Source organism: Dromiciops gliroides, chromosome X, assembly GCF_019393635.1.
Source record: "Dromiciops gliroides isolate mDroGli1 chromosome X, mDroGli1.pri, whole genome shotgun sequence".
NCBI lineage: Eukaryota > Metazoa > Chordata > Mammalia > Microbiotheria > Microbiotheriidae > Dromiciops > Dromiciops gliroides.
Genome location: NC_057867.1, coordinates 81,325,025 through 81,352,846, shown reverse-complemented (window position 1 = coordinate 81,352,846; position 27,822 = coordinate 81,325,025). Strand labels below are relative to the sequence as shown.

At 43.6% G+C, this 27,822-nt stretch overlaps 1 protein-coding gene and 2 long non-coding RNA genes across 3 annotated transcripts in view; all 3 read right to left on the bottom strand.

Moving 5' to 3' along the window:
- Positions 1 to 27,822, bottom strand: part of LOC122733798 — a 111,419-nt gene that overhangs the window by 53,766 nt on the left and 29,831 nt on the right. The window lies entirely within an intron of this gene.
- Positions 277 to 5,993, bottom strand: LOC122733808. Its single transcript, XR_006353974.1, has 4 exons — positions 5,733 to 5,993; positions 3,080 to 3,245; positions 2,466 to 2,520; positions 277 to 393 (listed from the first exon to the last, which is right to left on the bottom strand). It is a non-coding gene; the product is annotated as an uncharacterized LOC122733808 (long non-coding RNA).
- Positions 18,063 to 21,772, bottom strand: LOC122733793 (laforin-like). Its single transcript, XM_043974497.1, has 2 exons — positions 21,355 to 21,772; positions 18,063 to 20,154 (listed from the first exon to the last, which is right to left on the bottom strand). Exons 1-2 carry the CDS (start codon positions 21,637 to 21,639, stop codon positions 19,393 to 19,395), a joined length of 1,047 nt encoding a protein of 348 aa, XP_043830432.1. The 5' UTR covers positions 21,640 to 21,772; the 3' UTR covers positions 18,063 to 19,392.

Below are 27,822 nucleotides of genomic sequence, written 5' to 3'. Positions count from 1 at the left end.
TGTGGGATAAACCCCAGACCTATATTTATTACCATGCTTGCCACATAGCAAACACACAAGAAATTTTTGCTCTCTCTCTCTCTGTATATCTATCTATCTATCTATCTATCTATCTATCTATCTATCTATCTATCTATCCATCGTTCTATCTAACACACCTCATGAAGTCTTCATGGAGAAGATGAGTCTAGAGAACTGGACTTCCTACCTGGACAGACTGAGGCTGAGAGTATCTGGGGGCTCCTGTATTGTATTGGCCAATCTCTTCTTAATTTAGTTTGTGCAGCTAGGGAGTGGGGTTGCCAAGGAATGAGCCAATGAGCCCCTGTCCCCTCAGGGGTGCTCTCACTGTCATCTCTTGGATGACAACCTTCGTCCACTTTGCATCAGGGCCTATACAGAAAGAAAAATTCAAATTACACACACACACACACACACAAATACATTCATATATAAACAATCATAACTATTGTTCTTCAACAAATTGTCTCTACCTCTGATGGAACCTTGAGAAACTATAGTAATGGAAAATTGCTGAAGTTGAGAATGTTACCTATAGGACAAAGAGACTACAATAGGTCAAGGGATGATTTTCAAGGGAATGGGGAGACATAGAAATGTTTGTAGGCAGGGTGGGAACCAAGCCATAGAGAGTGAAAGAAGATAAGTGAGAGAGGAGATGCTATAACGGTAATCTATAGGAGATGACAGGAAGGAATGGAGAAAAGAGGGACCTCTTGGTGAATGGACTCCATTCTTTCCTTTCTTATATAGAGCAATGTTCTCATATGAGAGAGTGAGGAAATTGGAGCCTTGGGACATGTCAGGAGGAATAAAAAGCTTTGGAAAAGCTTCTGGGATGAGTGGGTTAGTGGATTATTAATGAAGGAGATGTAAAGTAAATGCTGGAGGCTGATAGAAAGAAAGGCATACTGAGGGACAGGTAGCCAGAAGCAAAACACTGCTGAGGAGGGATAGGGTAAAAGGAGAGACAGAGAAAAGTAGAAATTGGAAAAACAGGATAGAGGGAAATACACAATTAGTAATCATAAGTGTAAATGTCAATGGGATGAACTCACCCAAAAAACAGAAACAGATAGCAGAATGGATTCAAACCCAGAATCCCAAAATATGTTGTTTACAAGAAACATATTTGAAGTAGATATACACACAGAACAAAGGTAAAAGACTGGAGCAATATATTTTAAGCTTCTGTGAGGTAAAAAAAAGCAGGGCTAGCAATCATGACCTCAAAAAAAGCACAAGTAAAGAAAGATATAATTAAAAGAAACCAGGAAGAAAAGTACATCTTCCTAAAAGGTATCATAGACAAGAAGTAACATATATATTGAAGTAATATCTGTATTAAATATACATCTACCAAATAATATATCATCCCTATTTCTAAAGGAGAAGTCAAATTATTTAGAGGACAAAGTTGTCAGTAAAACTAGATTAGTGGGGGACATCAACTTTCCCCTCTAAGAATCAGATAAAACTAATCACAAAATTAACAGGAAAGGACTAAAGGAGATGTTGAGAATTTTACAAAAAATTGATATGAGAGACCTCTGGAGACAACTGAATTGGGATATAAAAGAATATACCTTTTTCTTAGTGGTTCATGGCACCTACACAAAAGCTTACCATATATTAGGTTATATAAACCTCACAGTCAAATGCAAAAAAGCAGATGTATTAAATACATTCTTTGCATATCATAATGCAATAAAAATTACATTAAAGAAAGGGACATGCAAAGAGAGATTACAAATTAATGGAAAGTAAATAATGTAATTCTAAAGAATGAATGATTCAAAGAAGAAATCATAGAAACAATCAATAATTTTATTAAGAGAATTAAAACAATGAGGCAGCATTCCAAAATTTGTGGGATGTGTCCAAAGCAGTACTTTTGGGAAATTTCTATTTCTAAATGCTTACATCAATAAAACAGAAAAAGAACAGATCACAAAACTAAAAAAAGAACAAATGAAATAATTTCCAATGAAATGTCAATAGACATCCAGAAACAAAAGGTGAGATTAAGAATTTTTTCTTTTTTTTTCTTTTTTGTGGGGCAATGGGGGTTAAGTGACTTGCCCAGGGTCACACAGCTAGTAAGTGTCAAATGTCTGAGGCCAGATTTGAACTCAAGTATTCCAGAATCCAAGGCCGGCACTTTATCCACTGTGCCACCTAGCTCACCCCAGGATTAAGAATTTTTTTAAAAAATCAATTGAATAAATAAAAGTAGGTGGGGGTTTTATCTAGATACTAATGAAATAGATAAACCATTGGTTAATTTGATGAACAAAAAGAAAGAAAATCAAACTACCATTCTCAAGAAGAAACAGGTGAATGCATAACCAACAAAGATGAAATTAAAGCAATTATTAGGAGTTATTTGGCCCTATCATATGCCAAAAAAAGAGACAATGTCTGTGAAATGGATGAATACTTACAAAAAATATAAAATGCCCATGTAAACAGGAGAGGAAATAGAATACTTAAATAGCCCTGTGTTAAAAGAAGAAATTGAACATGGCGTTACTGAGTTCCCTCAGAAAAAATCCCCAGGACTAGATCGATTAGAAAATGAATTCTCTGAAGTTCAGATAATTTAAGTGACTTGTCCATGGCCAAACAGCTAGTAACTGTTAAAAATGAGATTTCATAAAATCAGAGAAGCCTAGAGCTAAAAGGTAACCCAGAGCTCCTTTATCCCAGCCTATAGCTTAATAATAATTTCTACAAAAAATCCAACACAATCAAAATGAATTCTACTAGATATTTTTTGTGGGGCAATGGGGGTTAAGTGACTTGCCTAGGGTCACACAGCTAGTAAGGGTCAAAGTGTCTGAGGCCAGATTTGAACTCAGGTACTCCTGAATCCAGGGCTGGTACTTTATCCACTGCGCCACCTAGCTGCCCCTCTACTAGATATTTTAAAAACATTTCACCCTAATACTATATAAACTATCTGAAACAACAGGAAAAGGAGGAGTGCTATCAAATTCCTTTTATGGAACAAATACAGTTTTGATACCTAAATGGTGAGAAGACACCATCATCCTACCTCATCCAGGAGGCGAGAGGTCCACAGGCGTTACACATTGCACACCATTTCTTGAATGCTTCAATCAGTTCTGCTCACTTTTCTTTTCCTCCCCAAAACAATAAATGCAATTTGTTACATAGTATGGCTCTTGAGCATGGGGAGAGGGAGAGACACATGGGATGCCCTGGTGGTGTCAGAAACAGAAAACATCACCAAAATTTTTTTGTAAAAAAAGGTCAATAACCTCAAGAGTAATAATTAAGGAGGGGAAGGAAGAAGGAAAGAAGTTTGGGTTAGTGATTATCAGTGGCAGATCTCAAACTATCCTACAAATCAGAGATTATGAAAACAATCGTTTTTGTTTAGTCCCATCTGACTTTTCCTGACCCCCTTTGGGGTTTGTTTTCTTGGCAAAGATAGTAGAGTGGTTTGCCATTTCCTTCTGCAGCTCATTTGAGAGATGAGGAACTGAGGCAAACAGGGTCAAATGACTTGCTGAGCATCACTCTGAGGGTTTGAGACCAGATTTGAACACCAAATGATGAGTCTTCTTGACTAGGGGCCCAGCAGAACCCCTAGCTGCCCAGAAATCAATTGATACTTGTTAAAAATTAGGAGGTTGATTAATGAAAATGATTATGTATGCAAAGTATAGGAGCAAACAAATAAAATAATAATGTTTAATAAATCTGAAGGGGGAGAGGGGAGGATACACTATTTGATAATTTTTTTTGGTGGGGCAATGAGTGTTAACTGACTTGCCCATGGTCACAAAGTTAGTATCTGTCAAATGTCTGAGGCCAACTATTTGATAATTTTTAACAAGATGGTATAATGGAAAAGCAGTTTGCCAGAAATTTGAGAGGACATCAAGAGCTGACACCATCCATCAAATTAAACTACAAATAGATACATGAATCAGATGTGAAAGGGGGCTCGATAGCAAATTAAAGGAGCAAAGAGGAAATTACTCTTTACATCTATGGAGAGGGGAAGAGGTCTTGATAGAACAAACAAGAGAGAGGATCACATATTACAATGGAGAATTCTGCTTCTATAAAGTGAAAATGTTTTTGCACAAAGAGAGTCAATGCAGTTAAAATGAGAAGGGTCACAGTGAAGTGAGGGAAAACATCTTTGCAGTAAAGCTCCCTAAGGACTGTTGAATATGCAAGATCTAGAGGGAACTGATTCCAGTTTGCAACATTAAGAGCCATTCTCCAATAGGTCAAAGGGTATGAACAGGAAGTTTTCAAAGGAAGAAATGCAAGCTACCAAAGGCCCTATGACAAAACGCTCATTCCCTCATAATGAGAGCAGTGCACATGAAAACAACTCTCTTTTTCAGTCTGTAAATCATGGAGATCCACAGGGTCAAGGACAGTCCCCACTTTCTGTTGCACAACAAGGTACATGGAAAAGCCCCATTCACCAGGTGCTGGTTGAAACCAGAAGAGACAACAAATATTTCATTAAATTAAAGAACACAAAGTGAAAGAGATGATATGGAGAAGGGGAGGGGAAGAGTTGCTATACTGTTTCCTCTCTCCCCAGTCCCAAAGCCAGGCCCACGATGGGAGGAAGGGAGGAAAGAAGAATGGAAACACCCACCTGAGGAGGAGAGGGAGGGAGTGTTCCCAAAGGCTTCTCCCTGCTGGCCTGTACCACACCCCACCCCATCCCATGACTCCCCAAGCTCCAGTCCTCCAGCCAGAGGCCTGGGTAGACAGGGAGCCCCAGGCAGGAGCAGTTCTGGAGGAGAAGAGACACACAGGTTCACCCCTGAAGACAGACAGACAGACAGACAGACAGACACACACACACACACACACACACACACACGATCCTACCTACATATGCAACAAATGCATAGAAAAAGGTATTAATACTTCCAGAACCTTACACATACACAATCCTACATCTATACAAAACAAAGGCATAAACAAAGGTATTAATACTTCCACGGTCTTAGACACACACACACACACACAATCCTACCTAGATACACAAAAAAGGAATATACAAAGGTATTAATAGGTCCACAACCTCACACACACACAATCCTACCTATATACACAACAAAGGCATAAACAATGGTATTAATACTTCCACGACCTTAGAGACACAAATACACACACACAAACATGATCCTACCTACATATACAACAGAGGCATAAACAAAGGTATTAATACTTCCATGATCTTGCACACACACAATCCAAGCTACATACACAACAAAGGCATAAAGAAAGGGATTCATACTTTCATGACCTTATACACACACAATTTTACCTACATACACAACAAAGGCATAAACAAAGGGATTAATATTCCCAGGACATTAGACACACACAAACACACAATCCTACTTCATCAAAGGCATATATAAAGGGATTCATACTCCCACGACCCTACACACACACACACACACACACACACACACAATCTTACCTATAAACACAAAGGGGTAAACAAAGATAGTACTACTTCCATGACCTTAGACACACACACACACACACACACACACAAAAACACACACCCTTCCAAGTATCCCCTGGACGCTAAGAGAAGCCAATGGGGGAGCTTAATGAAAGTTTGTGGGGGAAACTAAGGAGAAGATAAGGAGAACAATGGGAGGGGCAGAGAAAGGAGCAGGGGAGGGGGCACTCACCTCACACCCAGCCATTTAGGCATTAGCAGGACCCGCAGGATCGCTCAGTCTGGAGGATGGGGTGTTGAGGGTGAGGGGAATGGGAGAGGGTGAGGGACAGGCAGACCTTAAGCTGCTCACCTCCCCCCCACAATCAAAGGAACAAGGAGATGGGGTGATCTCCTCCTTCTCCAGAGACTAAGAACTTACAGAAATAGAGGATAGGAGGGGGTGGGCGCTGTGACCTCACTGTAGGGTGGGGCTAGTCTCCTCCCAGAATAGAAGGGAAAGGGAGGAGGGAGGAGGGAGGAGAGGGGACTTTCAGACTTCAGGCCCAGAGCAGTGGGGAGCCCACCCCCATCCTTTCCCTTAGCCCCCATTATCCAGCCTGGCCAGGGGAGGGGGCCTCAGTGCATCTTCCACTGGCAGGTGGGCCCAGGGCTGACCAGGATCCCAGGTTCCTGAGGGCAGGTTGCTGGGACTGGGGGGTGGCACCTCCTGAGCTTGGGGTTGTTGGGGGTCGAAACTGGGAGAGGGAGGCCAAGGAGGGGGAAGGGGACATGAAGGGAGTGGGGTCCTGGGCTCCACAAAAAGGAAGCACCAGTCCTTCAATGGGACTTGGATTCCTTCCAAGCCCTAGAGCAGAGCAGAGGAGGAAGGGGTGGTCTGGGGGAGGGGTGGGTCTCAGCCTCCTTTCTCCAGGCCTGGGGAGACAAAGATCAGTCAGGGACGGGGCCGGGGGTGGGGGGGTGGGGTCGGGGTGGGCACGCAGGCACACAGGAACACCTGCCCCCTTTGTTCATGTGGGACTACTCTGGTCTAAATCCTACATAATATAAACCTTCCAGAGCCTGGACAAGAGGGAGCCACACCCTCCTCTCTGGCTCTGTCTCCTCTACCAAGTGACTGCATCAATTTCTTCCTAAAACTACTTCAGATTTGGGCCTTTATTCTCTCCAACACCAGCTGCCTGCCACTAGTGAATTGGCATAGTGGAGAGACAACAGGAATTGGAGGCACAAGACCTAGATTGAAGTGCTGCCTTACTAATTGTGTGACCCTAGGCAAGCCACTGAAACTCTGTAAACCTCAATTTTCATATCTCTAAAATGGGGGTGCTAATGATACTTGTGATAAGGAAATTACATGGTGCTTATAGGGTTCACATGAGATGTTTAAAAAGTGTTTTTCAAACCATGAAGCACTATACAAGTCTATTATTTTTATTACCATTGTTGTGCTATTGATTCTTTTCTGTTTAATGTTCTTCAGACCATTGCACAGAATTGCTGTCTTCAGTAACTCAATAAAAGTATTGGGATGATAACTCATCTGCTTCAGGCTCCAAAAAGACAATTTTAGGACAATTCTAGGAGACAGGATTAAAGGGATCAGGTGAGATTAATAAAATTGAGAATTGGAAAGTTAAATTAACAAATAAAACTAGAAGTTGGTCTTATAAAAAAAGTAAAATAGATAAACCATTGGTTATTTGATTTAAAAAAAGAAAGAAAATCAAATTCCCAGCCTCAAAAATAAATAGGATGAATGCATAACCAATTAAGATGACCTTAAGGCAATTATTAGGAGATATTCTGCACAATCCTATACCAGGTAAACTGAAAATCAGAGTGAAATGTATGAATTTATAAAAATATAAATTGTGCATGTTAACAGAAGGGGGAATAGAATACTTAACCCCATCTTTAAAAAAATTGAACAAGGCATAAAGGAGTTCCCTAAGACAAAACTTAGAGAATCAGGGACAGAGATAATTACAGAAATCAGGACCACCACCCCTCATCCAAGCTTTTCCCCATCCCCAAAAGAAACTTTCCGTTGTCAGGTGGTCACCCCATCTATCCTCTACAAAATCTTTTGCCTTTCTTTGGTTCTGGGAGGAGAATGTTTCTAAGCCATCTCCTTCCCTTGGGACAAAGTCTGCAACTTCCCACTTGGTCACTTTCTCTAACCCCCAAAGAAAAGACCATTTTATTCTTATTGGACCATGTGCAAGAGTCTAATTCTTTACAGAGGAATACTTAAGGACCACCACCTACTATTTTCCCTCTGACATATTGAAAACAAAACCAACAGAATTGTATGATTATACAATTCAGAAAAAAAAGCTTTTGACAAAATACAAAAATCATTCCAATTATAGACACTTTAAAGCACAGGAATCAAGAGAACCTTTCTCCAAATGACATGTAATATCTTTTTAAAACCCAGAGCAAGCATTATCTGTAATGAGAATAAATGTGAAGCCTTCAGAAGAAGATCAGGAGTGAAACAAGAAGTCCATTATCACCACAATTATTCAGTATTGTACTAGAAATCCTACCTAGAGGCTGAAAACAAGAAAAAGAAATTGGAAGAATAAAAATAGGCACTGAGAAGACAAAACTACAGCTCTTTTCAGACGAAGTATGGTATACTTAGAGTAACCCAGAGAATCAAATAAAAAAGTAGTGGAAAGAATTAGTGACTTTAGCAAAATGGTAATATACAGAATAGAAATGATCAGCATTCCAATATACATCCAACAAGACCCAGCAAAGAGAAATGGAAAGAGAAATTCCATTTAAAATGACTGCAAGCAATATAAAAAAAAAAACTTGGGAGTCTCCCTGCCAAGAACAACCCACAGACTACATGAAAACCATGACAAAACACTCTTCACACAAAGAAAGACAGATCTAAACAACATGAGAATTATGAATTGCTCATCAGTATGCTGAGCCAATAAAAACAACAATTCTCCCAAAGTAACTTACTTATTCTGTGCCAAAACAATCACACTAGCTAAGACTAATTTTATAGAACTAGAAGAAATAATTCATCTGGGAAAAACAGAAAGCAAAGTATTTGAAGGGAACCCATTTTTAAAATGTGAAGAAATGGGGGGCAGCTAGGTGGCCCAGTGGATAGAGCACCTGCCCTGGATTCAGGAGGACCTGAGTTCAAATCCGGCCTCAGACACTTGATACTTACTAGCTGTGTGACCCTTGGCAAGTCACTTAACCGCAATTGCCTCACCAAAAAAAAAAGTGAAGAAATGCAGTGAAGCAGAGCTAGATGTTAAGGTATAATATAAAGTAGTGTTCATGACAACACTCTTGTACTGGCTAAGATATAGAGAGGGGGATCAGTGCAATAGATTAGGTAGGTATACAATACACAGTAGGAAAGGACCACAGGAATTTAGTGTTTGATAAACCAAAAGATCCAAGCTTTAGCAGTAAGAATTCACCATTTCACAAAAACTGCTGGGAAAACTGGAACTGGAAAGTTGTTTAGCAAAACTGAGCAAAGGTCAACACTGTATACCAAGAGGTCAAAATGGGTACATGGGGGCAGCTAGGTGGCACAGTGGATAAAGCACCAGCTCTGGATTCAGGAAGACCTGAGTTCAAATCTGGCCTCAGACACTTGACATTTACTAGCTGTGTGACCCTGGGCAAGTCACTTAACCCCCGTTGCCCTGCAAAAAACCAAAAACACAAAGCAAAACAAAATGGGTACATGGTTTTGACACAAACAGTGATATAAATCGAGGGAGCAAGGAAATATGAACCTGTCAGACCTATAGATAAGGGAGGGAGTTATGAACAAATAAGAGAGAGAAGGGATCATGGGAAGTGAAATAGATAATTATGATTACATGAAACTAAAAAGGTTTTGCACAAAAACGAATACAGCCAAAATTAAAAGGAAACCAGGTAGATAGGGGGAAATTCGACAGCAAGTTTCTCTGATAAAGGTGCTATTTCTCAAATATATAAGGAACTGAGCCACATTTATAAAAATATGAGTCATTCCCAATTGAAAAATGATCAAGGACTGCTGCATATGCAAGATATAGAAAGAACTGATTCCAGTTTTCAACATTAGGAGCCATTCTCCAATAGGTCAAAGGACATGAACAGGATATTTTCAAGGAAGAAATCCCAGCTATCGATAGCCCTATGACAAAATGCCCCCAAACCCTCATAGTGAGAGAAGTGCACATGAAAACAGCTCTGTTCATTCAGTCTGTAAATCGTGGAGATCCACAGGGTCAGGGACAGTCCCCTCTTTCTGTTACACAACAAGGTTCATGGAAATGCCCCATTCACCAGGTTCTGGTTGACGGTAACAAAAACAAACATACCATGAAAATAAAGAACAACAAAGAAAAGAGATAATATGGAGAAGGGTAGGGCCATACAAGGCAAAGCCAAGGACGGGGGAAGGGAGGAAGGCAGGAAGGCAGGAAAGAAGGATGGAAACGTCCACCTGAGGAGGAGAGTGAGGGAGTGTCTGCAAAGGATTCTCCCAACTGACCTCCACTTCACCCCACCCGTGACCCTTCAACCCCCCTGACCTCCAGACAGAGGCCTGGGCCAGTAGGAAGACCCAGGCAGAAGCAGCCCTGGAAGAACAGACACATATACGCATACATGCTTACGCACATACACACAGGCAGACACGATCCTACCTACACACACTCATAAAGGTATTCATACTCCCATGACTGGCAGCACTAGAAGGGTCCTCAGGATAGAGAGAGACAGAGCTGAGAGGGTCTTCAGAACACTGAATATCCTTGCTGGAAGGGTATTTCCCTAAGCTCACACAGTATGTGCTAGAGATCTTAACAGTCAGGGAGTGGACTTGAGGTCAAGTCTACCAATACAGTTTCCTAGGATTTTTCATCTTTCAATGATATTTATTGTTGTGGGGTTTTTTTGGTGAGGCAATTGGGGTTAAATGACTTGCCCAAGGTCACAAAGCTAGTAAGTGTCAAGCATCTGAGGCTGGATTTGAACTCAGGTAGTCCTGACTCCAGGGCTGGTGCTCTATCCACTGCACCAACTAGCTGCCCCTTTCAATGCCATTTAGGACCAAACTACCACCATCTGAAGTCCTGCAGAACCTGGGAGTGTGTGGTGCAAATGGAGTCTAGCTAATCCTGAAGCGAGCCCCTACTCCAAGTGATGTTTAGTAAGAAATGAGTAAAAAATCAAAAGGGATTTCCCCTTGCCACACGGTACAAATGAACCCATGCAGGTCCAGCAGAGCTTAATCCCCTGCCTTTGTCTGAGTGACTGATGCTAACAGGTTTGGCTTAATCACTGCACATTACTGATGAGGTGAATCATCAATCAATATAAATATGATAACATAAACAGGCACTGAAGCCCTCTATGCCAGAAAGTCCAACCACAGGCCCCAGGCTCTGGTTTGTTCAAAGGGCAGGGAGCAGGATGGGGGTCTCACACATTTTCGAATGGAACACCAGATCAAATTAACCTTCCAACTTTTGTGGACTATAATCTTTCTAGAGGCAAAATATAGTGTCCAGCAGGGCAGAAGCAGCTGGTTCTAATCACTGGTTGCCATGGTGACTGGCTGTTGCCAAGGATATCTGGAATGCTGAGTTATTGGAATTCAGGATACCTCCTTATGCAGCCTCCATTATGATCCTTGGGCCCAGGGAAGGGAGGGCTTCTTGCCAGCTTTGACTTAGACTGCCAGCTGGGTGCAGATCTAAATCACTAGGGGCTACAAAATATCAGGAGATACCCACCCATGCTCACATACACACACAGGCATATGTATTGTATATATTGAGAGGCAGAGAACAAAACAAAGACAGACATAGAGATGCAGAGACACAGAGAGAGAAATATAGATGCTGACTGCAGAACTGTTTGCTCAAGAAGAAAGATAAAGCAAGCAGTTGCTGCTATGAGACATGCATCAGGGAAGGAAACAAACATCATGCCAGACACTCTGGTGACCTTCCTGATCAGCTCCTAGCCAGGTGAGAAGTAACTGAGGCCTAACAAGGTTAAATTGTAGCCTGGGGTTTCACAGGTACTAAGCAGCAGAGGCAGCACTTGAACCCAGGTCGTGTAATTCCATAACAGCCAGGACTTAATAAAAGCCAAGCTTCTTTCCATAGGAAAGCTCTGCCTCCCAGAGCAGCATTTGGCACCAAACCTTGGTTGTCCCAGGAGGCATCAGAATTTGGCTTTTAATTCTCCACAAAGAAAAGGTGAAGGACCTTAAGTTTGCATGTGAGCAAGCTGGCTAATACTATAACACATATAGGACAGCCTTTATTTTTGCCTCCTTTAGGAGAATTTCTCAAAATCTTATGTTTTCCTGACTTTGGTTCTTTGGGACTTGAATTCTTTCTTTTGAGGCTGCTTGCAATATTTTGTTCTTTGACCTATAAATTTGGAATTTTGACTCATATTGCTGGCAGTTTTTATCTGGGGAGTTTCTTTCTGGGGGTGACCTACAGATCCTTTCCATTTCCTCCTTGCTTTTTGTTGTTGTTGTGTGGTTTTTTTTTGGTTTTGTTTTTTAGTGAGGCAACGGGGGTTAAGTGACTTGCCCAGGGTCACACAGCTAGTAAGTGTTAAGTGTCTGAGGCCAGATTTGAACTCAGGTACTCCTGACTCCAAGGCCAGTGCTCTATCCACTGCACCACCTAGCTGCCCCCCTTCTCCTTGCTTTTTGGTTCTAAGAGGTCAAGGAAGTTTTCTTATTTAATTTCTTGAAATTTTATGTCAAAGCTCTTTTGTATGGCATAGCTTTTAGGTTGTCCAAAAATTCTTAAATATTTACTCCTCAATTGTTTTCCCATATCACTTGTTTTTACTATGATACATATTTCTTTCATTTTGTAAGATATTATTTTTTATATGGTACATCATATTTATATTTATAATTACTTATATCAATAAAAGAGAGGTAAAGCATACCAATGAATTAGGCATGCAACTAAAATATCTTAAAAATGATTGTTACAAGTCCCCAATTAAACATCAAACTGGAAATCCTGAAAATCAAAGAAGTTCATAACTGAAATTAAGAAAACCAATGAACTAATGAATAAAGCTAGAAGCAAGTTTTATGAAAAAAAACAATAAGATAGTTAAAGCATTTGTTAAGTTGATTTTTAAAAGAAAAGAAGAAAACCAAATTACTATTATCAAAAATGACGGGGGCAGCTAGGTGGCGCAGTGGATAAAGCACCAGCCCTGGATTCAGGAGGACCTAAGTTCAAATCCGGCCTCAGACTCTTGACACTTACTAGCTGTGTGACCCTGGCAAGTCACTTAACCCCCATTGCCCTGCAAAAAAAAAACAAAATAAAAAAATAAACATTACTCAGATTAACAGAAGAAGAAATAAAATATGTGAATATTCCAATCTTAGAGAGAGAAATTGAACAATCCATCAACAAACTTCCTAAGAAAAAATCTTCAGGACCAGATGAATTCACAAGTGAATTTTACCAAATATTTAAAGAACAATTAATTTCAGTAGAATATAAAGTATTTGGGAAAGTAAGTGGAGTCCTACCAAACTACTTTTATGACATAAATATGGTGCAGATACCCAAACTGGGAAGAGACAGAACACAGAAAATTATAGACCAATTTCTCCAATGAATATTGATGCAGAAATTTTACATAAAATACTAGCCAAGAGATTGTAGCAATACATCACAAGGATCACACATTATGACCAGATGGGACTCATACCAGGAATGCAGGGCTTGTTCAACATTAGGATAACAATCAGCAGAAGTGACCACATCAAAAACAAAACCAAAAGAAATCATATGATTATCTCAAAAGATGCAGAAAAAGGCTTTGACAAAATATAGCACCCATTCTTATTAAAAACAGAAGAGAGCACAGGAATGAATAAATGGTGCTTACGTTAAAATAAGTAATACTCATCTAAAATCATCAGCAAACATCTACTGTAATGGGCATAAGCTAGAATATGATCAGGGATGAAGCAAGAATGTCCATTATCACCACTATAATTTAATATTGCCAGAAATGTTAGCTATAGCAATAAGAGAAGAAAAAGAAATTAAAGCATTAGAATAGGCAAGGAGAAAACAAAATTATCACTCCTTGCAGGTGATATGACTCTATATTTAGAAAATCCTAGATAATTAACTAAAAAGCCACTTGAAATTATTAACTTTAGTCAAGTTGTACGATAGAAAATAAACACACATAAATCATCAGCATTTCTATATATTACCAACAAAGTCCAGCAGGAAGAGATAAAAATGAAAATTCAATTTAAAATAACTGTAGACAATATAAAATACCTGGGAGTCTACCTGTCAAGACAAACCCAGGAACTATATGAAGACAACTATAAAACACTTCCTTGAGGTATAAGGTCAGTAATGGAGTCTCTGATTAGAAGGGTATGGACATTTTATTTGCTTTATTTACATAATTCACATTACTTTATGGAATGGTTGTGCCATTTCACAACTCCACCAACCATGCATTTATGTGTCTATCCTTCCCCAAGCCCTCCAACATTGACTGTTGTCATTTTCCCAATTTGCAGGGTGTAGGATGAACCCTCAGGGTTATTTTCATTTCCACATGAGCATGTTGAGAACATAAATTATGACCTGCATAGCAACAATAATGAGCACAATGGATCAAGGGAAATCTGCACAGAAGTGACCAAAGATGTGAAAGAAGAAGCAAAACCCAATGATGTTTATGGTTTAGGTTCCAAAGCAATCTGATTTAAAATCTAATCAACAAGGAAGGGCCCAAGTCAGATTTTGTTGATAATCACCTCTGGTCTTCCCCAACTTTTTTGAGTCTAGGAATAGTATTCCCAGTTCTCCCAACTCTTTCACGTATATACTTGTTAAGATTTTTCTTCTCTCTGATTCTAACATACAATCAATGTTTTGGCCCTGCAGCCCCCACAGGCAGGAGCAGGCTTCCTTTGGACAGTGTCATTCAACAAGAAGCCCCTGAGTGTCTCTCTTGTGCCAGGTTGTTAGAGGAGGCTTGAGTGGCAGCAATCTCTTTTTTACTTAATACTATTTTAGTTTACTGGGGGTAGCTAGGTAGTACAGTATATAGAGCACTGGCCCTGGATTCAGGAGGACCTGAGTTCAAATCCGACCTCAGACCCCACTTACTTGCTGTGTGACCCTAGGCAAGTCACTTAACCCCAATTGCCTCACCAAAAAAATATATTATTTTAGTTTTTCCAATTACATGGAAAGATAGATTCAACATTCATTTTTATAAGATTTTGAGTTCCAAATTTTTCTCCCTCCCTCCATTTGTGTCCCCTCTCTAAGACAGCAAGCAGTGTGATAGAGGATATACATGTGCAATCATGTTCAACAAATTTCCACATTAGTTGGGCTCTTAAAGAAGATTCAGAACAAGGCGGGGGGAACCACAAGAAAGAAAAAAAGTGAAAATAGTCTGCTTTCATCTGCATTCAGACTCCATAGGTCTTTCTCTGGAGGTGGAGAGCATTTTCCATCATAAGTGTTTTGGAATTGTCTTGGATCAAACTATTGCTGAGAAGAGCTAAGTCTATCATAACTGATCCTGGTATAATGTTACTGTGTACAATGTTCTCCTGGTTCTGCTCACTTCATTCAGTACCAGTTCCTGTAAGTCTTTCCAGGTTTTTCTGAAATCTCATCATTTCCTACCACACAATACTATTCCATTAAATTCATATAGTCCAAGTAATTTAGCCATTCCCCAAATGATGGGTATTCCATCAATGTCCAATTCTTTGTCACCATAAAAAGAGCTGTTATAAATAGTTTTGTACATGTGGGGTCCTTTTCCCTTTTCCCGTTTTATGATCTCTTTGGGATAAGACTTAGTAGTGTTATTGCTGGATCAAAGGGTATGACCAGTTTTACAGCCCTCTGAGCACAGTTCCCCAATTCTCTCCAGAATTGTGAGATCGGTTCACAACTCCACCAGCAATGCATTTATGTTCCAATGTTCCCACATCTTCTCCAACATTTATCATTTTCTTTTTGTGTCATATTAGTCAATCTGATAGGTGTGAGGTAGTACCTCGGTGTTGTTTCAATTTACATTTTTCTCATTAACAGAGATATAGAGCATTTCTTCATGTGACTATAGATAGTTTAATTTCTTCATCTGAAAACTGCCTCTTCATATCCAGCCAAGTCTGAGACATCCTGACTTCCCATTTGAGAGACTTTTCATGCCCATAGGGGACCATGAAGATACATGAGGGGAAACAGGTGCCAATCAGGTTCCATTCAGTTAATAGACATTTTAAGCTGCTTAACATGTGCCAGTCTCTGTCCTACACTGGAAATAAGAAGAATTGTAAGACAGTCCCTGATCTTTCCTGGAACTCACAGAATGATGGGGGAGATGAAACAACTATGAAGAAAAAAGCTATATACGGGAAATACTGGAAATAATCAACACAAGGAAGGTGTTAGATAGAGACTTGTGGGAAAGGGGAAAAGCTTCCTACAGATAGTGGGATTTTAGCTGAGACCTGAAGAAAGCCAGAGAAGTCATGTGGCAGAGATGAGGAGGGAGAATGTTCCAAGTGTGGGGGACAGCCCCTGAAAGGAATGGCCAGATCTGGGACATGAAGGATTCGTGCTAGGAACAGCACTGAGGCAGCTGTTGCTGGACTGAAGAGTATATCACAGGAGTGAGGAGGATTAAGAGGGAGTGAGAAAGATGTAAGGAAACTGGAGAGGTGACAGTGGGTACTTTAGAAAAGGCTCTGAATGCCAGAGAGGATTTTATATTTGGTTCTGAGTTGATAGGGAGCCACTGGATTTGACAGAGTAGAAGACAGGGGTTGCGGGGAGGGACTATGGACTGAGTTGTGCTTGAGGAAGATGATTCTGAGAGCTGAGCATAGGACAGACTAGAATAGGGATGTACTGGAGGGAGAGACCCCAACCAGAAGGTTCTTTCAATAGTCCAATTTGGGAAGTGATGAGGGCCACACCAAGGTAGTGTCCCTGTCAGAGGAGACAAGAGGGCACATATGAGAGCTGTCACAAAGATAAAACTGACAGGTCTTGACAACAGGTTGGTTTGGGCAGTGGTGAGAAGTCAAGATTGAAGGATGACTCTTATGTTGTGGGCCTGGGTGACTAGGAGGATGCTGGTACCTTCAAGAGTAATAAGGAATTTTGAAAGGGAAGAGTACTGAGGGTAGGGGGGATGGAAAGAGTTCAGTTTTGGAAACACTATTTAAGATGTCTCCAGTACATCTATCTGATTGGATATATCTAATAGGCCAGGTGGAGACGAAAGACTGCAGGTCAGCAGAGAGGTTCAGATTGGACAAGTAGATCTGAGAATCATATGCATAGAGACAATAACTGAATCCATGGGAACTGATAAGAACAGCAACAGAGAGAGGAGGGAAGGGAGTTCAGAAGAGCCCAGTGGGACACTCGTTGCCTGGAGGTCATTTTGGGACCTGTCCCTACTGCCTCTAGTGAACATCTGTCAGAAACCAAGGAGGCGAGAGTTGGGGAGTTTGTTTTTTTCCTCTAGACGAGGGCCAACCTGTTGTGCTCTTTTTTGTTTCTGGAGAGCAGGGAAAGGACCTCCTGGGGGAGCTAGTGCTTCTGGTCTGAAGGAGCCGGGCCCCTTCCTTTGCCAGCCTGAGTTCCTAAGGTGATTTTCTGTCTGGGCTTCTGGGCAGACAAGGTCGGGGGCCATGCTGTGCTAGCTCCCATTGGGGGCCGGACCCAGAACCAGGTTCCTTTGGGAAAGGCTCTGAGAGAATGGGCCAGAGGTCCTTTCCCTGTGCCAGCAGGAAGTTTTCCAAAAACTGCTTAGGAGACAAAGTCTGCTCTGTCCCCCCCCCACCCCCCCTTACCACCCTCAGGGGAGAGGGGACCCAAACTTCCTTCCTTTCCCTGAGGAAGGGGCCCTTGGGGGCCTCCCCAGGGTCCTCAGAACAGGCCCAGCCTGGCCACTGGGCCTCACCATGGGGAGTCCGTGGACTGACAGGGAGCCCAGTGCCCCCTGCCCCTCCCCCAGCCGGGCTTGCCTCCTGGTGATGGGCCTCAGCTGCTGCCCCTCCCTCTGCCCACTCCCCTGGCTCTTCCTACCCTCAGCTTTTCTCCACCCTGGGCCACTGTCTCTCCCGTCATAGGCTCCCCCTCCGCAGTCTGGCCCCCTCTGCACTGGCTGCCCTGAGGTGGCTGCTGCTGTGGTGCTCATGGAGGGGGTGGCCGCCCCTCCCTTCAGCCTCCATTTCCCTCACGGCCACGCTGGGGCTCGGCCGCTCCCCTCAAAGTGGCCACACCTGTCCCCCTCCTGCTCCTGGCCCACCCCTCCACCCATGGTGACTGGGCTGCACGTAGGAGATCCCTGCATGCCCAACCGGGCGATCAGAAGACGGAGGTTCAGCTTTCCTCTTCGTGGTCAGCCAAACTGTGTTGTTTAAAAACCTCAATGTGGGTTCTAATCTGTTCCCCCAGTTGTGGGGAAAACTGGCTAAAATCACTGATAAATTCACCAAGAGTTTAAGCTTTTAAGGATTTATTAAAACACATAAGATAGTAAAGAGAGAGAAAGATTGAGAACAGATTCCTTATAGCATGGAAATCCTTGCCTTCCTAACCGCCCACGTGAAATTCTGCCACCACCCCCATGTCTCAAACAAAAAGAGGCAGATTCTGTCCCGCAGTGTCTGATTCCTACTTCGTGTCCTCCTCCCAGAAATGGGAGGGTCTTCAAGTTGCTTGGTTGAGAGCAGTCTCCTGTTGATGGCACAGTCCATAGCCTCTAAGAACACTTGATGTCTCAGTCCATAGCCTCTGAAAACACACTGACCTCAGTGTTGGCTAGTGGCTAAAATCCAATCACCTTTAAGTGGGCACTTCGTAGTTCCCCATTCACACCCAATTCAAACACTACTAAGTCAATGGAGTCGACCCCTGGACGTCTACCAAGTTCCCTTATCTTCACACACAGTCAAGAGCCAGTTTCACATAAAGTCGTAATTTTCCTAGACTTTTCACAGACTTATCAGAGTGCTAAACCCAATTTCCCCATAGCGGGGTTTTTTAACCTTGGGGTTCTGTGAACTTTTAAAATAATATTAAAAAAACATTTTGAGGAGTTTATTTCCATATAAGTGGTTTCCTTTGTAATCTTTTGTATTATATATTGTGCATTTTAACATATCATTTTTAAGAGAAAAGGTCCATAGTTTCCAATAGACTTCCTAAGGGGTTCATGAGGAAAAAAAAAGTTAATCTCTGCCATAAGAATTGTGGCAAATCAATACACCCTTCCTCTACAGAACAAGAAATTCAATTCTATTCCATTCAGCAGAGATTTACAGAACCCCCATCCTCCAGCCCTGGCGCTTGCTTAGTAGCAGGTCAGATGACTTCCATTTACAAAGCAGTAGGTCCTTCTTTGCTACTTTTGACGAAAGAAAAGAAATCTGTATAATGATAGCTTTTCCAGACAGCAAATAGTTACACACAATACAACAAGAAAAGGTGGTTGTGGTCATGAATTTTTAAGAAAACCACCTGTGGGTAGGTCAACCAAAAGGAGGAGCCTGACTGCAGGTATTGACAATGGTGTCTGTTACCTTATCGTACCACATGAGACTGAGAAGGCAGAGTCCAGAGAACTTCTGCTCTTCCTTGTGCAATTCATTCGATTCTTTAAAAGGTGCTCCAGAGAAAATAGATTTCTGACTAATAATAATAATAACAACAATAACAACAACAATAAATAGTAGTATCAAAGCATACCACAATACTGTTTAACAAGATTCTGTCTTCAAATCATCTTATGATTATCTGACAGGAGCTTTTAGGGAAAAGCTGGTGGTTTTACACATTAAGATTACTTAAGGGGAGACAAAGCTTCCCAAATCTCTGATTGAAATCTCCTTCTGCACGTGACAGAGCCTCTTCATCGATATGCACAGCAGGCCTTTTGACCATGAGGAAGTACTGCACCTTCCTCAGCTTCCAGCCCATGACATATTTGAGCCAGCCACACACGACAGCCGAGGATCTTCCAATACCAGCATTGCAGTGTATGTAGACGGTGTGACCTTTCTGAAGTAGGCAGTGGAGGAAAGAGACGGCCTGAGGCAACATCTTCACTGTCCCTTCAGTACTCCCGTCTGGTGGAGGCAACCATATGTACTCAATTCCTTCTTCTTTATAGAGCCTGATCATGGTGCCTGGGCTCATGGGCTCTGGGTAGGGATTGCAGCCTGATGAATTCTGCAGAATATCCCCTTCGGTCTGAAAATTCATTACTGCTGTCACCCTTAATTCACGCTTTATCTTGATAGTTACATGCTCCAACTGGCGAGGGCAGCTTCCTAAAAAGAGGTTTGGGAGGATTTGTGAATAATGCATGGCTTGATGGCCTGCAATGTTACAACTGAAATCATCCCTATGCCCAGCGGCCTCAATCCAGTGTGCAATTGGGAGACAGTACACGCCATCTACCATGTTGCTTTCGGAGTAAATACTGTAGCGCTCATATTGAGGACCATTACCTTCGAAGGAGAACTCTCCTCCTGGCTCCTTCTTTAGGAACTTGTAACAGAACGTAGCGAGGACATCGGGCACTGCCACCTTGGGTGGTGGTGGTGGTGGTGGCAGCAGCTGCAGCTGTAACCTCATTTCCTGCTGCGGAGGCTGCTGCTCCTGCTGCCCAGGCTGCTGCTCCTGCTGCCCTTGCTGCTGCCCCTGCTGCTGCTCCTGCTGCTCCTGCTGCTGCTGCTGCTCCTGCTGGTCCTGCTGCTGTGGCTCCTGCTGCTGTGGCTCCTGCTGCTGTGGCTCCTGCTGCTGCGGCTGCTGCCCCTGCTGCCACCAATACTGAGCCTGCTGCTGCTGCCCCTGCTGCCACCATTGCTGAGGCTGCTGCTGCTGGGCCTGCTGCTCTGGCTCCTGCTGCTCCTGCCCCTGCTGCCACCAATGCTGAGCCCGCTGCTGCCACCCCTGCTGCCACCAATGCCGAGGCTGTGGCTGCTGCTGCTGCTCCTGCTGGGCCTGCTGCTGTGGCTCCTGCTGCTGCTGCTGCCCCTGCTGCCACCAATTCTGAGCCCGATGCTGCTGCCCCTGCTGCCACCAATGCCGAGGCTGCTGCTGCTGCTGCTGCTGCTGCTCCTGCTGTGGCTGCTGCTCTGGCTCCTGCTGTGCCTGCTGCTGTGGCTGCCCCTGCTGCCACCAATTCTGAGCCCGCTGCTGTTGTCCCTGCTGCCACCAATGCCGAGGCTGCTGCTGCTGCTGTGGCTGCTGCTCCTCCTGCTGTGGCTGCTGCTCCTGCTGCTCCTGCTGTGCCTGCTGCTCTGGCTCCTGCTGTGGCTGCTGCTCCTCCTGCTGTGCCTGCTGCTCTGGCTCCTGCTCTGGCTGGTGCTGCTGCTCCTGCTGCTGCTCCTGCTCCTCCTGTTGCTGCTCCTGCTCCTCCTCCTGCTGCTGCTGCTGCTCCTGCTGTGGCTGCTGCTGCCCCTGCTGCCGCCACTGCTGCCACTGCTGCCCCTGCTGCCCCTGCTGCTGAGGTTGGGGCCACAGCTGCTCCTGCTGCTGCGGTTGGGGCCACAGCTGCCCCTGCTGCTGCGGTTGGGGCCACAGCTGCCCCTGCTGCTGTGGTTGCGGCCACAGCTGCTCCTGCTGTTGCTGCGGTTCCTCCTGCATCTCCTCCTCCATCTCCTCCTCCTGCATCTGCGGCTCCTCCTCCTCCTCCTCCTCCTCCTCCTCCTCCTCCTCCTCCTCCTCCTCCTCCTCCTCCTCCTCCTCCTGCATCTGCGGCTCCTGCGGCAGCCACACCTCCACCAGCTGCGGTTGCTCTCCCTGCTGCTGCGGTTGCTCTCCCTGCTGCTGCTGCTGCCCCTGGGCTTCCGCCGGGAGCTCCCCGACCAGCTCCACCTCCGCGAGCCACAGGCCTGGCTCCTGCAGCCCGCGTATCGCCTCGGGCCCGACCCCGACGCCCGCCCGCTTCATGGGCACGGCCTTCTGAGGCGCCCAACGCCCCAGCTCGGGCGGAGAGCCCATCACCAGCACCTGCGGACGGCCCTGGGCCACGGCGGGAGGCACCACCACCCCGAAACGGAACCGCATCGCCGCGAGCCCACCGAGTCACCGGCTCAGGAGGAACGGCTCCGGCCCTGCCTTCTTCTCCTTCTCCTCTTCTTCCTCTCCTCTAGGCCGCCGGGACCCTCCCGGCACTGACGCTGAGCGAGGAAAACGTCAGCCGTGAATCGCGTAACCACTGACGTACGGGGGCGGGGCCGAGCTGAGGGCGGAGAGGGAGGGGCGGGAGCGGAGGGAGCGGAGGGAGGGGAGGGAGCGCGCAGGTCAGGGACTGCGCAGAGCCCCCTCCAGCCCCAGCCCCAGCCCCAGCCCCAATCCAAGTGGAATAGCTGCGGGGGCAATCTCTGCCTCCCCCCATTGGATTTTAAACCTCACACAAGAAATTTAGAAAGGACTAATGATGGAAAATGCTTTCCACATCCAGGAAAAAAACCAAAAACAAACACCTGTGAAATCTGAATGCAGATTGAACCATATTATTTCTTGCTCTTTTGTGTGTGTGTGTGTGTGTGTGTGTGTGTGTCACAAAATGCTTGATATAAAAAGGCATCAATAAAACATCAATAAATAGAAATGATGGATAATAATGGAGATAAAAGAAAAAAATCCCAAAGAATCAGAAGACATTGAACTCGAGTACAAAACACATTTCCATATTTCAACAGTTCTCCAATCTCATCAGAGGAAATAGTCCCTCTACCAGTAACTATTGCCATCTCTTCACACACACACACTTGTCCAATGATCTAAAATAGAAAAACTTAGAACCAATTAATAGATCCACATTTTAATTAGCAGACCCAAAGGAATTAAAGATGAGGTGACAAAGGCCCTAAACTAATACCATCTAGGCTGCTTGTGGTTCATCTAATGCAAAGTACAGTTAAAGCTCAATTAAGCAGAGTGCTAAGGCAATAGACTATTCTAGCTCATCGCAATTCCTGATTAACTAAAACTTAAATAGGATCCTTTTGTTTGTTTTTTTTAAATAAAAGTATTTTATTATTTTCCAGCTACATGTAGAGATAGTTTTCAACATAAGATTTCCAATTTCAAATTTTTCTCCCTCCCTCCCCTGTCTCCCCCCCTTCCCTAGACAGCAGGTAATCTGATATAGTTTTATATATATATATATATATATATATATCACATTAAACATATTTCTGCATTAGTCATGTTATAACAGAAGTATCAGAGCAGAAAGGAAAAACCTCAAAAAAGGAAAACAACAGCGCCAAAACCAAAAGAAATAGTATGGTCCACGCAACATCAATATTCCACAATTCCTTTTTTGTTCCCTTTCCATCACGAGTCCTTTGCAACTTTCTTGTACCGTTGGATTGGTGAGAAGAATCTAGTCTATCACAGTTGATCAGCGCATAATGTTGATGATACTGTGTATAGTGTTATTCTGGTTCTACTCATCTCACTCATGATCAGTTCATGCAAGTCCTTCCAGGTTTCTCTGAACTCCTCCTGCTCATCGTTTCTTACAGCACAATAGAATTCCATTACATTCATATACCACAACTTGTTCAGCCGTTCCCCAGAACCATATTATTTCTACATTTTTTCTTCTCTGAGGTTTTTCCCTCTTGTTCTGATTCTTCTTTCACAACAAGACTAATGCAGAAATATGTTTAATGTGATTGTACATATATAACCTAGATCAGATTGCTTTCTCTCTTGGGGAGGGAAGACAGGGAGGGGGAAAAATTTTGAACTCAAAATTGTATAAAAACGAATGTTGAAAACTATCTTTACGTGTAACTGGAAAAAATAAAATACTATTAAGACTGGAAAAAAAGAAGCAAAAAGCACTTAAAAAAAAAAAGAAAAAGAAAGGGTACTGCACTTACAATAAAGACATGGGATTGAATCTCTGAGCTTCCGGTAATTTGGGCAGTGCTCACTAAGCAAGTCACATTCTTCTTTGGGCCTCAGTCGTCCTATCAAGAACACGAGTATTTTGTCATAGATTATTTCTAAGGTCTCTGCCAGCTTTTATATTTCATATTCTAAGGCGCCTTCAGCTCTATGTTGGATTCTCTCCATTCTCTTACACCTTTGAATGGTCCATGCTCTGCAGACAGGTGGCTCAATGGATGGAGTGCTGGGCATGGAGTCAGGAAAACCTGAGTTCTAATCTGGCCTCAGGCACTTACTAGCTGTGTGACCCTGAGCAAGCCTCTGCCCCTGTGTTGGCCTCAGTTTCCTTAATTGTGAAATGGGATAATAACAGCACATACCTTGCAGGGTTGTTGTGAATATCAGATGAGATAGTATCTGGAAAGTGCCTATCACAGTGCTTGGAACATAAGGGATACTATAAAAATGCTTATTCTCCAAACCCTTCCCCTCTCAGGATGTTTTTGGTTCTTAAATTCGATGGTCGGGGCGGCTAGGTGGCGCAGTGGATAAAGCACCGGCCCTGGATTCAGGAGTACCTGAGTTCAAATCCGGCCTCAGACACTTGACACTTACTAGCTATGTCACCCTGGGCAAGTCACTTAACCCCCATTGCCCCACAAAAAAAAAATTCGATGGTCTATAGCCTCTAACTTGATACTCTAATGTCCCTCCCAGGTCTGATGTTACACATTCTATGTGCTTGGTTCGTTTCCAGGGCTAATAGTCCATGTTCTAAAGGCCCCTTCCACCTTGGTTAATAAATTTTCTCATGTTTCTTCAAGACCTGACTTTCTGATTTAAGGCCCTGCTCAGTTCAATATACAACATAAGTGAAAAAAAATGACCCCCCCCACCCCAAATCAAAAGTACATGTAACAAAACTATAAAGATCAAACAGGACTGAAATGAAGAGATGAGAATACACTCCAAACCTATCCCTCTGGGGAGGTGGAAGACAAAGAAGTGTTATGTCCTGCACGCTTTCTCAATGTAGCCATTCAGTTGTACAGATGTGGGAAGGCTCTGGAGGAAGGGGCGGAATAATATGGAATGACTGTGATAGATACAGACAATATCAACAAAAACATTTTTTAAATGCCTGGAGTTGGGAGTTGGTGAGCCTTGTAAATAGCTAACAGAGAGGCAGAGAGAAAGACATACAGAGAGAGACAGAGTGCACACTTACTATGTGACAGACACTATTCTAAGCACTTTACAATTATAGCCTCATGGGGTGGCTAGGTGGCACAGTGGATAGAGCACCGGCAAGTCACTTAACCCCAATTGCCTCACTAAACAAAACAAAACAAAACAAAACAATTATTGCCTCATTTTGATCCTCCCAACAACCTGGGAGATAGTTACTATCATTTTCCCCATTTCACAAATGAAGGAGTGGAGGCAAATGGAGGTTAAGTGACTAGCCCAGGATCACCTAGCTAATGAGTGTCTGAGGTCCCATTTGCACACAGGTCTTCCTGACTCCAGGCCAGGGACTCTCCCCACTGAGCCAGCTAGCTGTCCCCAGTATGAGGGACATTTCAATCAAAACCTGGTTGGCCCCTTGTCAGAGATATAGTTTCAGGAACACTATCTGATTCTTACCCAAGTCTTCACAGGATAGAAATAGTCTCCATAAGACACTGACTTTGCTAACAAGGATTACGTATATTTAACTGGAGTCTTACACATGCAATCAAAAGGGTCTTGAACTAAACAGTAGTGAGAGGATGGAGGGGAAAAGCATCCTACTGTGGTAACAAGTTTTAACAGTTGGTTATCGATAATGGAGAGACGCCAGTTTTTTAAGGACCACCCTTTCGGGGAGGAGACCAATGGCATGAGCTCCGCACACCAGTCCTCCTGCTGCGCATGTCAGACTGCCTGCTACGCACTCAACTTCCGGGGTGCGAGCTTAAAAGGCAAGGAGAGAACGGAAGTGGGATCTTTTTTCCTGCTCTGCTGGTCTCCTGACTGAGCTGCACAGACAGACGCTGACGGGAGTTTGACTCGGCCCGGCTCGCGGTTAGCAGCAGCACGTGCTTGACTCAGTCTCTCTCTCTCCCCAAAGGTGGCCTTGGGCTTTTGGTGAGTTTTATACGGAATATAGACTAAGCTTAGACTTAAGACGATTTGTATTGTATTTCTACTTTCCTATCCCTCTAATCAACATCACCTGGTAACTACCATACAATAAAAGCTCTAACTAGAAAACCAGAAGCTTCTTCCATTTACTAGTCTGGGAGATAAATTAAGGGAAAGGTTAAAGAGGGGAGATTTATGATCTAATATCCAATTTTAAATCTCACACTACACATGTCAGCCAAGCCCAGTAGCATAGCAAGTAGCAGATGTGTCCTAGGAAGCAGAATGGAACTAGAGAACCCATAATTCACCAGAGACAAATCTCTATGAAGACAGACAAATCAAGTCCATGACCAGAGATGGACATGCACAAATGCCCAAAATGGGGGCAACAGAAAAGGTGACCTAGAAATACGAGGGGGAAATACAGTATAATGCCATACGGTAGGCGACCCACTGACACTGTCTGTCACCTTCTTCCCTTTGATATTCTCTTCCTTCCTAGTTTTCCTGAAACTGTTCTCCTCCTGGTTCTCCACCTACCTAGCTGACCCCTCCCTCTGGATCTCCTTTACTCAACTTTCATCCAGGTCATACCCACTAATGGTGATTGTGTTACAAGCAGCTGCCCCAGAGCCCTCATCTCTTCTTCTTATATTCTATTCACTTGGTGACTGCATCCAGATCTATGGATTCAGTTATCATCTCTATGCAGATGATTCTCCTATTTTTTCATCTAACCCCAGACTCTCCAGGGCAGCTAGGTGGTGAAGTGGATAGACTGCCAGGTTTGAAGTCAGGAAGACTCATTTTTCTGACGTCAAATCTGACTTCAGACACTTTTTAGTGGTGTGACTGACCCTGGGCAAGTCACCTGAACCTGTTTGCCTCAGTTCCTCGTCTGTAACATGAGCTGGAGAAGGAAATGGCAGACCACTCCAGTATCTGTGCCAAGAAAACCCCAAATGGGGTCACGAAGAGTCAGACAAGACTGAAAAGAGCAAACAACAGCAATCTCTGTACCTACTTCCAGTCTAGCAACTCCAATTGCCTTTAAGATGGATTGAATTGTTTGGCCTGTAGACATCTTCAACTCAAGATGCCCAAACTGAGGTCACCCCCCCCCAAATTTCCTACTTTCAAAATCCAATATTCCTGTTGTGGGCAACACCAACTTCCCAAGACACCCAGGCTTTCAACCTATGTGCCATCCTGAATGCCTTTCTTGCACTTGCCCCATGTGAGGAAAGGAGTAATGGTCTCCTCTCAGTAAAACACCACCGCCACATCAATACTGATCAAATTGTACTCCTCTGGGCCTGTTTGAGGACTTGGGTCTTGGTCCCCCTCCCCTCAGGCAGACAGATCGCATGGTTTAAGTAGCCCTGAGCTGGTCTCAACTAGGTGCACTCCTGTGCTGTCTCCATATGGGGGAGGATTGAAGAAATGTCCCTGTGGCACCTCCCTATTGACTAAGAACTCAAAGAAGAATTATGGAAAATTAAGATAAAGAATATTGCATTCCCCTTAGCTAGCTTTTGCCCTTAGATTGTAACCCACAAGTAATAGGACAGTGATGAACATGGGGAGCTTCCATTTTCCCTTAGGGACTAGGGATAAAGGGGGCCTGTGAGCCCCTATGCTTTGCACTTGCTGGCTGTAGCACTTACTTGCAAGTGCCCATTCTCCTGAGAATGAAAATCTTGGACTTCACGATCTGTAAAAACTCATCCTTTCATCACAAAAATGAAATCCGTTGGGAAACACACCTCCTCAGCACAGGACTCCCTGGCACTGGGCCTGCTCCCTCCCTCTGCTTGGTATAGTGGGGTAGACATCTGGGAGCTCCACCCAGATTCTCCACCATATAAGGAGAACCCCCAGAGAATCCATCTCATCAGTTTCCACTTGGCTGCTTTCCTGGGCTTTGTGATCTAAAACTGGCTGATCCTTAAGATGAAATCTGCTCAGAAACTCTTATGTCCTCCAATCATTCCCGACCTGACTGTAGCACCTTAGTGTGTCTCCCCACTCCCCACCAGGTAACCTCCTCCCCGGCCTCCTCTTCCATTTCCTTTTCTATGTGGTCTTTCCCCATTAGGTTGTGTGTGCCTTGAGGGCAGGGACTGTCTTATGCCTTTCTTTGTATCTGCAGCTGCAAACACAGCACCTAGCACATAGTAGGTACTGAATGAAAGTTTATTGAATTTTGGT

Coding starts and splice junctions, on each gene's coding strand:
- LOC122733793 (XM_043974497.1), bottom strand. CDS start 21,639: ATGCGGTTCCGTTTCGGGGTGGTGGTGCCTCCCGCCGTGGCCCAGGGC. Junction 20,155..21,354: donor AGGGAGAGCAACCGCAGCTG/GTGGAGGTGTGG, acceptor CCACCACCCAAG/GTGGCAGTGCCCGATGTCCT.